This window comes from Chironomus tepperi, unplaced genomic scaffold (assembly GCF_022539635.2).
Source record: "Chironomus tepperi strain 1889 unplaced genomic scaffold, CSIRO-AGI_Ctep_v1 contig_23, whole genome shotgun sequence".
NCBI lineage: Eukaryota > Metazoa > Arthropoda > Insecta > Diptera > Chironomidae > Chironomus > Chironomus tepperi.
The window spans coordinates 80,413-92,009 of record NW_027226145.1 but is presented as its reverse complement, the minus strand read 5'-3'; the positions used below and the strand labels follow the sequence as shown (position 1 = coordinate 92,009).

The following is an 11,597-nucleotide window of genomic DNA, read 5'->3' as shown; positions in this document are numbered from 1 at the left end:
TTTCAATCTACCAGAGCATCTATAAAAGCTTAACAAATAAGAATGCTTAAAGAATTCAAGTCACGTAAAGTTTAAATAGAAAATGAGAGAACGGAAGCCAATTTTTGGGATATCTCAGATGATATAGGAAATTCAACATTTGATTCTACTTTGTTTGATGAGATTTTTTTTTGCTCATTCTTCTTCTTCCTCTTCTTTATATCATTTAATGCTCACTTCTTGTTTCATTTCTTCTTAATTTCTTTCCTTGTTTTCGTTTTCTAAATTTTTAATGATTTCGTTTATGTGGGAAATTTGGCAATGGAATGAAATGGGATGAGTTTCATAACTAAAATTATTCTGTTCTTATCAGAATTGCTGTCTAGGTCAGACAAAATCCCAGTCGGAGAGGAAATATTTAAACAAATTAGTTCGAATAGCACAAGTCGGTTGATCATTCATAAATTCAACGCCAGGTCGGCGTCACTTTGGCATGGTGCTGTATTCGATTTATAACACCGGATTTTAATCGAATCCAGTAATATGTCAGAGTCACGGTGGCCTTAAGTACCATACCAAAGTTAAATTGACTGAAACATCATGCCAAAGACACTAGTCTGGGGCAGCATGCCAAAGTCACGTCGATCTAGGGTACCATGCCAAAATCACACTAGTCTGGGACCTCATTCCAAAGTCTTGGCACCCCAGTCTAGGGCACCACACTAAGTCACTCCTGTCTGAAGCACTATGTCAAAGTTTCACCTCTCTGAGGTACAATACCAAAGTCATACCATCCCGGAACATCATTCCAAACTTACGGTTCTCTGAAGGATCATGCCAAAATCACGCCGTCTCGTCTGGTTTCGAATTTCGGATAGATCAACTGACTTGTGCTATTCGGATAGATTTCCAGGTGACGAAATGTCTGGATTAATCTGAGTATTTGATTCTAGATAGAATACATCCAATATTTTGAAAACTACTCGGGCATCAGTTGACTAAATCCCGAGAAATCTGATCCCGATTTGATGCTAGATAGCATAACATCCAAAAATATTTCTGAAATTTAAATGTAGTTCATATAATGCTGTTCATAAGACAGTGGACACAATTGAAGAAGACTTCTCCTCAGAGCATTTAAATGCTCCATAAAAGCTTTTACAAAACATTAACACCAAATGTATGTCGTTTTTGTGTGGCTTCCAAATAGAGGTAAATTCCATTTGATGCTCATGAAAAAGCTTTGACGGATCCTTTAAAAGCTCCAAAGTGATGTAGTTTCATTTGTATACCTCAGGATGCTCCGCAACAAACTATAATGTCACTTCTACATTAAAGCTGGGTCATAAATATAAAAACCTCAAAAAGTTCATTGATTATTCTCCGAACTCGTGTTTCATTCATTATTCAGTTCACCGCATTTTCATCATAAGCTCCTTCATTCAAATAATTACATTACAATTTTCCTCATTACATCTTTCTCAAATATTCAAATTCAATTACACAAATTTGTCATTTGCGATCTCATTCGTGAATAATTTTTTTTCACATGTATATATATAAACCTACATCTCGAAAGAAAAAACGTACTTCTTCTTAACGTCTGTAACGCACATTATGGAATTTATATTTAATTCTTCTCGTTGTTACTTCATTCGATTATTTCATCTTCTCATGCTGTGTATAACATTGACACGACTGATTGAATTTCAATTGTCGATTTGAAAATTTGTAATTGTGATGAATTTAAGTGGAAAAGTACAAAGTAATGTCATGAAAATAACAATTGTGGCAATGAACTTTGAAGGAGCTAATTTTTTGGCATTTATTTAATGTGGGGGATTATATGTGGAAGGTCTATAGCGCGGCAATTGCTGTCCAAGCATTTTTGCGGGATCACGACATGCTTTTGGTTCAGCTTAGTGGTACGCGTCGACAGAAAACGTACACGGCATACTTTACTTACTTACTTCGATGGCCGTATAGATCATCTGAAATCCATGGTCTCTCTCAGATGTCGCCCAAAGCAGGTTCTATCACAGGCTTCTTCCTGCCAACTGCCAATATCAAATGTAATGCTGTCTCTATCGACAGCTACCTTCCAGGAGTTTTTCTACCACGAGCTCTCTTACCATCCAAAAAGTCTGATTCATAGACCTTATTTAGTGGAGCATCTACAGGTCTTCTAATAACATGTCCAGCCCATTGGAGACTGTTTACTTTGACTCTTCTTTTTACACGGCATACAGTTTATGGAATTTCCAAAAATTCTGACAGAATAAGTGTCCCATGGCATACAGTTTGGACTACACTGGTCTATAGCCTTCCATTCCTCTGAATGCCGCTAAATCAATGCTTGAAAATTGTCAACATTGATTAACATGATCCTGTACCCAACCGAGCCTAAACACAAGGAATTTTACTCATTTTAATTAATTTTTTAGCCAGAACAGCTTCGTCAAATTAAGCATCTTATAGATACTAATCCTGGCAACAACAAAAATAACATCCACTTAATTCAACACCCATAAATCTTCTTCCTACTTCCTATCGGCTTATCCTTCTTTACAACATAAAAAAGGCTTTGTCTAACTTCATTTTACATACGTAATAAAAACAGAAAATCTCCATTATAGACACTGAATTTTTTTCTACGTGAAGACTTCATAATATTCATTGTAATCTCACCTGACAAATTTCATTTTACATCCACTTCTTACTGTTCTTACACGTTCATCTTACAGAATCAGTCATCAGTCTTTATGATGCCTTTATGATCTACACGAGTATAATTTTTTATGACTGAAGCCTTACTGAAGGAAAAAATGTGTTAGTCGATTCCTACACATAGTTAGGTATGGTAAGGGATGCTGTATAATTTAAGGATGAATAGTTTTGACATTCTATAGCTCTGGTTGAAATGTCTGACTAAATTTAAGGTGTGGATAAAATTTTAGTGCAAAACTATGAAAACATGATGCACATTAAAAGTAAAGCACGTTTTGGGTAAGTTAGATTTGGGATGCTTATACATGTTGAAAACTTTGGTTGGGTATGCAATCTGGATTTGAAGGTTTGGATTGATGTTAAGGTTCTAATTATGTTTACTTCATTCATTTTGATCAAATTTTCGAAAACATGTGGTAAAAGCAGGTAACAACTAACATCAACAAAATTATGTCAATAGATGAAAGAAGGATGAGAACTATTAAAATTTGATGACATTCCGAAAAGATCCTTCAAAGTCTTTCAAATGAAATGCATCTGGTAAAAGCAGGTCAACAAGACATCAACAAAATATAAAGATGAAGAAGTTGGACTAAATTGGACATAAACTTTGAAAGAAAATGTCCTCAAAATTTGTCATTGCTGAGACAGCAACACGAGTTTGCTAACTTGCCCTTGGTTGGAGAATCTTCAAGGTAATCAGCGTCCAAAAGCTCTGAAACACTCTTGTTCAAACTTTTCTATGGCATGCATCACTTTGGTAGTAAACCATGACCGAAACCTCACTCAACATGCTCATGGCAATTCCAAAGGGATTCGGCAATATGCTAATGTGCCGCGACACAAAGTTTGGACAATACTGCTCTAAAAGTTTTTTTGGTTATAACAGTCATGAATTTATGTCAGCTCAATGTGCTGATAGAGAATTTGTATAAATAAAGTGACAGATCCAGCAACATAGTCAGATATAAAGCAATATAGTGTACCCTAAGCTCCAAAAGAAGTGAAAATGAATCGACAAAATCAAATGAGAAGCTTTTAAGCAAAACAACCTTAAATCCAATAAATCATCAGATTAAATAAGGATATCTATCCTATCACATTTCAATAACCGCAAATATTCAATATTTCATCAAAAAATAGTTTGAAAATTCAGTTTTGTAGAAAAACAAGATCATTTAGAAAACTGAAATCTTCTCGGAAAATTCAATCACTTGACAAAAACAAATTTGTATTCAATTGCTTATAGCATCATTGGCAGTTTCATTTTTTCCCCAACTTTCACTTTTTTATTTTGAAACTTTTTCAGTTGAGATATTTTGAGAAGGATGTTGTGGTGTCTATTTTGTCTGTAGTTCATGGAAGTTTAGTTTATATCCTGGTTCTTACTGAAGAGGCGTTTCCAGTAGATTTTCAGGATCCTTAGATTGTGGATGCTTGCTTACTTACTTCGCTGACTGTACAGATCAATTTTTAATCCATGATTACTTATAGACATCGTCTAAAGCCACGCTAATTACTGCCTGGATACTTAAAATGACTTAAAACAGCCTTCATAGCCTCCAAGCAACTTATATGAAAAACGTCCTGCCTCAGCGTTTGTAAGGCTCTCCTAAAGCAGCTTTAATAGCACGAAATGAAACTTGTCTCAATTTGGCAGCCATATGGATGCCTCACATATGCGACTGTCATTTAGCGTTTAAATAGAATCTTAACAGGAGTCCAGAAAGCTCAATGACGGACCCTTCTTCATTTTTGTCACTCGGAGCCTCTATTTTTGACTATATTTCTAACAAAAGCTATACATTCAAAATTCCATCCAAAACTTTTACCAAAAATGTCCATTTCCTTCCAACTTTTTAATCAAAACATCATCAAAAGAGTTAGCAAAATATCAAAAGCTGATCATCAACTATAATCGTTCTGAATATTTCCTTTCTTTTCCTTCTTTATTGCAAATCAATTTCAGTTTTATAAGTAGACACACAAACATAAAAGTTTCAGTTCTTCTTTCTTGTTTTTTTCATTGTTTCAAGGCACAGCACAGAAGAATAAGGCAAAATTATGAGCAGCAATAAAAGAAGAAATGAAAGGAAAAACAAAGAAATTTCGACAACTTTTCTTTTTCTCATTGCTGCCTCACATGAAGAGCTTAAGTCTGAAAATTTGTTTTTTGTGCTTTTCAATGACATTTTTATTTCCATTCAGAAATGTCTTATCGATGGACGAGAAATGGGAAATTCCTCAATTTTTATTCATATCTACTTGAAACTTCCTTTATCATATTATATATATTATTTCTGTAGGTATAATCGAATATACTTTATGCTCATGCTAAACATCTAATGAAATAAAATAAAAAATCTTGAAAAATATAGAAAATTTCTATGGAAAGAAATTAGATTTGAACAAGATAATGATGAGGATGAAGAAGAATCGATAGCAGCAGAACAAACATAAATTGATAAGAAATTTGATTTTCATTCCTCGCATTCTGTATTTCATGAGTTTATTTTTAGAATGAAACATAATATTTGTAAATTTTGTTTATTTTAAGCTTTAAAACATTAAATTGGAATTCTTAAAATTATCATTGAACTCTGTTGGAGTTTAAATCAACAATGCTTAGTTACAAATAAGTATAATTAAAGAACTTCCTTACGAATTTAAGCAAAAATTCTGTTTATTGTTTGAAGATAGAAAACAGACTAAAGGGGTCAACAACTATGAAAAAGGGGAAAATCAAATAATTGAAGTTGCAAAAACAATTTGAATATTAACTGACAGTTGACAAATTCTCAACAAATACAACTCTTCATTGACTAAATAATCATATAAATTAGAAATATTGACAGGACATTCAATCAAATTTAAGGCGATGAAATTATAGACATTAAATAGTTATAAAGCTGCTCAATTCATCTCTTTAGTTTACACATCTTATGATTCATGCTCATTAAATACACATTTGTTTATGTATGTACTTATGTCTATTAATAATGTTCTTAGTCTTCAGAATTTTTAAATTTTCCTGTTAATTAGTTGATATTTTACAGGAATTATACTATATACATGTTTAATTCAGTAAATATCATTGATATTAACAATTAAAATTTCGTGTTTTTACCGTTAAATTTTTATTCATTTTTGGTGCTAAAAAACCTTACAAATTCGTGCAAAACCGTACAAAATTGGTCAGTTTTTCTATTCGTTTAATGTTTATGTATGTACTTATGTCTATTAATAATGTTCTTAGTCTTCAGACATTTTCCTTTTCGTCTCCGATCATTATTAAAATAATAAAAATATATCATACATTGTGATTATAATGATGATTGATACTAGAGTATCAGGAGCGCTGGCGCCCCATGTTCAGATTTTCAGCTTCACAGCTTCATGTGGCATACATTCCCCCTGTTACCCCTCAATTTTCGGCTACACATGGCTTCACATTACACCCACATTCCCCCTGATACCCCTCAATTTTCGGCTTCACATGGCTTCACACGGCTTCACATAGCTTCACATTACACCCCCCATACCCCCTGATACCCCTCAATTTTTGGCTTCACATGGCTTCACACGTATTCACATAACTTCACATTATATCCCTGATACCCCTAAATTTTCGGCTTCACATGGCTTCACACGGCTTCACATAGCTTCACATTACACCCCCCATACCCCCTGATACCCCTCAATTTTTGGCTTCACATGGCTTCACACGAGTTCACATAGCTTCACATTACAGGCCCATCCCCCTTGATACCCCTCAGTTTTCGGCTTCATGGCTTCGACGACTTCACATAGCTTCACATCACCCCCATCCCCCCTGATACCCCTCAATGTTTCGGCTTCACATGGCTTCACACGACTTCACATAGCTTCACATTACACCCCTCATCCCCCCTGATACCCCTCAATTTTCGGCTTCACATGGCTTCACAGACTTCACATAGATATTACACCCCCATCCCCCCTGATACCCCTCAATTTTCGGCTTCACATGGCTTCACAAAATGGCTTCACATGGCTTCCGTTCTTGTATCTTGGGTGTTTATAATATAGATTAGAGAGTAATGATGAGGAACAAATATTGATGCTGCTTAATGTTCAAGTTTGTTAATTAAGTTGACATTGATTCTCAAGTTATCGAACGTATGAAGAGTATTGGGAGTGGATGAATGTTTGGTAATTTTTGAACCAGAATTGGAAAGACTCCGAGGGTGTCCGACACAAGGGTGTCCGACTCGACTGACTTCGGGAGTCGGAATCCACTGATTGGGAGTCTCCACAGAATTTCGGGAGTCGGACTCTACTAGACTTCGGGAGTCGGACACCATTGAACTCTAGGATTCGGACTCTACTGCAATCTTGAAGTGAGATTCTAGTGGACTCCGAGGGTTGAACTCCAAAGTACAGTACAAGTGGAATCCTGAAATAGAGTCCTGTGAACTCTATTTTGAACTACAAAACTTACAGCATTAATGCTAAAATCTCTTTAAAATTTACAGATTAAATCTTAATGCATTCAGTTTAAAGCTGCATTCTAAATCCTTTCCTCCATTCACTTCGTGATTTTCAGTACTTCTCAATATTTTATTATGTAAAAGTAGAAAATAAAGATCGATGAAATGATTTCTCGTTGCCAAAAAAGATATGATCTCAGTACGAGTAAATAAAGAGTCATAAAAAAGGCTGCGATGATGAGTTTTGAGATGTTTTCGATCGATTTTTATTCCATCCATTTCACCATCATCATGTGTTTGTTTGCATTACGTTCACAGACATAGCACAAAAGTAAGTGAATGAATAAATATCAGAAGATGTTGCTAGAAAAGGAAAGCTCTTATCGTGAAATGAGTAAATGGCAGAACAATTTTTATGGCATTTATTCTCACACTGTGTGTTATGTGATGCGATGCAGTGATGGCGGTTGTTGTCTTGAAAATTTTATCATAAATCAACACTTTGTTACTTCTTTTTTTATTCTAGCTTCATGCTTCTTTTTTATCTGAGAATTTAATAACTCTTTATTCAACTGGAGCTCGATGTCGACTTGAATTTCATATGGAATCGAGTAGATTTGACTTAATTGCTTCATGCAAAATCCGAGTCAACTTCAAGCTCTGCATTTAACACAAATTAATTCGAGAACTGAAGAAGTGCTGCTTTGTGAAAATGTAGTGACAAAGAGATTTATCCGGGCGACACAAATAAAGAAGACTCCGTTATGAAGCTTTTAATGCTCTGCCATAAAGCAGCCATTTAGATGTTGATAGAGACAGTATTGCATTTGGAATCGGATGTTGGCAATTGATAGCCAATGATAGAGCTAGTTTTAGGCGGCATTTATTAAGTAAGTAAAGATACCACAATGAAGTAGGTTCCATTTGATGGATAAATGAGATTCTGCGGAGTCTTCAAAGTTCCGTATCGGAGTCTCCTTCAATTGTTTAATCGGGTAACGAGTCTCAGCCTCTTCATTATGAATTGCATAATAAATGAGCAATCTCTATGCTATCAATTAATCGCAATCTGTGCAAAATTTTGTGTAAACATTCATACAAAAGAGGATGTAAAATGATATGAGTTGAAATTAAGCAAAGGAGAAAGTCATAACATATGATAAAATTTGTTTATAAAACATGATTCATGACTGCTTGACTGTGATACATTTAGAATAATTTTTGAAGACTCGTGCGGATATTATTTACGTGACTTGAGGGAGGAGGGGGCTATTGGGCAAGGTACACGACATAGGAATGGCTGAAAATCTGGAAAATCTGACAAATCTAGCCTTGACCCAGAGTTACGCTGGCTTGGTTCCGGATTTTTGGTCATTTGTTCATCTTTTGCTCTCCGGGTATACAATCTTGTTACGGATTGCTATATTTAGTTTCATAATTTCGTTACAAAGCATTACAGTGAGAAGACTGTTGTGGTAGGGTGTCTAATTGACCTAAACTGGAACATGAAGGGAGTATGCTCATTGGTATACTCACGAATCTGAGCTTGCTCAATAATATTGATGAAGTATACTCATGAGCATACTCATTCTACTGAGTACGCTCATTGTCTTTTATAGAAAGGTATGTTTAGCGCTACGTAACTTCCAAACAATTCCTACATCTACAAAAACATTAAAATCCTCAACTGTACATAAAAGTTTCGTTCATTAATTGTGATAAAAATTTCTTCTTTGTATTCTATTTTCTCCAGTTACTCATTATGCAGCACAAAACATAAACAATGATGATAAAAAAGTCTTTCTCACACTAGTTACAGATAATAAATTTCTATTTAGTCTCACTTCAGCATTCATATAGAGCAGTTCTGATTTTGAAATAATGTCGCGAAATATTAATTTGTTGAGATTTATAGTCGGCACTTTACTAATCTCATGTTCGTGTGCTTCAAATAAAGTTAACTACTTTGAAAACTTTATCTGTGACAATCCTCAAAATACTGGAAGTGTGACAAATTGCAAAGTGACAGGAATTACTTCAAAAAGTTTACTTGAGACAATTTTTAATAATCTCAATAGTTTGGAATTTAGAATTTATGTATGCACCTACAATTGCTACTATGACAGCAATTTTCGAATGTCAAGAAAGGATTTGACTGAATATACCGTTTTGACATTTGAAAAGTCACAATTTGAGAAATTTCCATCTGGTACATTCTCGAAACTCAGTCAAATCAAGACAATGATTGCATCGGATGTTGGATTGACTGAAATAAATCGTGATGACTTTAAATCCTTTAAAGCACTTAAAGTATTAGATTTATCGATGAATAAAATTAAGAATCTTGGAAATGTTGTGTTACTTCATCTGGAATCGCTTGAAAAATTGGATCTGAAAAATAATTTAATAGAAACTATTCATGTCAGTGCCTTTGATGAGTGCAGTAAAGGATTAAAATTTGTGTATTTAGAGAATAATAAGTTGAAACAAATTCATCAAACCATGATTGATGCAATTGGACATTCAGAGGAATCAATGCTCATACTTGATTTTAATGAAATTGAGGAAATTATTCCACCGACGACGGACATAAATTCACCAAGGCAGTTCAAGCTTCTTTCATTTTCGGACAATAAATTGAAAAGCTTCAACTACAACTGCTCAAAAATTAAAAGTCTTTATTTGGATTCAAATCAGCTAGAAGATTTTACCATGGGAAATTGCACAGTTAGCTTCTTAAATGCCACAAAAAATCCATTAACAACTGTAAATTTACTAGCAACTTCTGTGTCAGAATTAATGATTTCAGACAATGACAAGCTATCAAATCTCAAATTCAATGTCGAGAACTTAACAAAATTGGAAATAAGGAACATTCCATCAGGCTTGGTTACATTTGATTTGATGAAAAATGCAACAAATTTAGTCAGTTTTGATGCTACAAACACATTCCTAGGAACAAACTCAATAGACACATTTTCCGAAATGGAACAATTGACAGAATTGAAGCTTAGCAATACAGGATTATCGCACATTGATTATGGAATGTTCAGTCATCAGAAAAATGTCATGACTTTCGATATCTCATACAACAATTTAAAATCTATTGACATAAAAATGCTAACGAGTATGAAGTTGCTTGATACATTCGACATCAGTGGAAATAATTTATCAAGTTTTGAGCATGTCAATGAAATCAATAAAATATTTCCAAATCTGACAGAAATCGGAATTGCTGACAACAACTGGAACTGCTCATATTTAGCTTCATTATACAAATTATTTGAAGAGAACTCAATTTTGATAACACAGCCTTCAAACATTGTCAAGAACTCATCTAATGTCATGGGAATCGGATGCATGACATCATCTCAGCTAAAAATAAAGCCTGTTGATGATGATAAGGCAAATGACGCTTTGGCAAAAAAATTAAATGAAATTATTGAAATAATAAATGCTGAGAAGACAAGGAACAATAACATGAAATATGACAACGATATAGTTAGAGCTGAACTGTTTCACATCCAGAAGGACCTACTTGATTTAAAGACAAAAGCTGCAAAGGATCAATTTGTAATGAATATGAACAGCACAAATAATAATAATGTCGCTGATTTCACAGCTGTTCGGAATATGATGGAACAGCTTAATAATTTGACACTTGAAAAACAGAAATTGGCAATTGATCAGCTCCAACTTAAAATTGATCAACTTAACATTCAAATTACCAAAAAGGATCTGGAAAATCAAGATTATGTCAAAAAATCTCAGCTTCATCTCCTATTGGCTGACAATCAAAAAGTCACACCAATTAAGTATGAATACATCAAGCATGAAGAAGACCATAAGGATGAAAACAAAGCAACGCATGTGCTTCTTACTATAGTTATCACATCATTGCTCGTCGTCGGAATTGTTTACGGATATTTGAAACTTAAGAATTTGTTTTATCGACAAAATGATCTCTATAGTGTACGTGCAAGATCGACAAACACAATTAATACAACTGTAGAAATTCCGGAGCATCATATTTAGCTGTGCTGTAAACTATTTCAATAAGTTGTGAAATTTTAAGTCTAATTAAGATAAATAAAGTATTTTTAATATACATTAAAAGTTAATTATTTTTATTAATTGGCTCACAGCATAAATGGCTGCTTATATAATTGTAAGACGTTAGGCATAGCCATTTACAAAAGATTCTACCAAGAGGGCACGTGGTGTATTAATGCCGAAAATTTGGACCTAGCCCAGCGTTACTCTGACATCAAAACAAATTTGATGAAATCCAGCTTGAAACCAGAGTCAAGTCAGCCTTCCCATGCAGACAAATGACAGACTCATGAATGAACTCACAATATTGAGCATGCTTTGGTGAATTTTCTATTGGGGATAGCGCTGGATTTTTAACCATTTCTTTGC

General features: G+C 34.2%; 1 protein-coding gene across 1 annotated transcript; it reads left to right on the top strand.

Annotated features, from left to right (window-relative positions):
* Positions 1 to 9,030: 9,030 nt before the first annotated feature.
* On the top strand, positions 9,031 to 11,279 carry LOC139093515 (protein artichoke-like). The gene has a single exon (XM_070644258.1). It carries the CDS (start codon positions 9,057 to 9,059, stop codon positions 11,208 to 11,210), a length of 2,154 nt encoding a protein of 717 aa, XP_070500359.1. The 5' UTR covers positions 9,031 to 9,056; the 3' UTR covers positions 11,211 to 11,279.
* Positions 11,280 to 11,597: the final 318 nt, after the last annotated feature.

Bases quoted from the DNA above. Each gene is read 5' to 3' on its own strand.
- LOC139093515 (XM_070644258.1), top strand. From the start codon at position 9,057: ATGTCGCGAAATATTAATTTGTTGAGATTTATAGTCGGCACTTTACTA.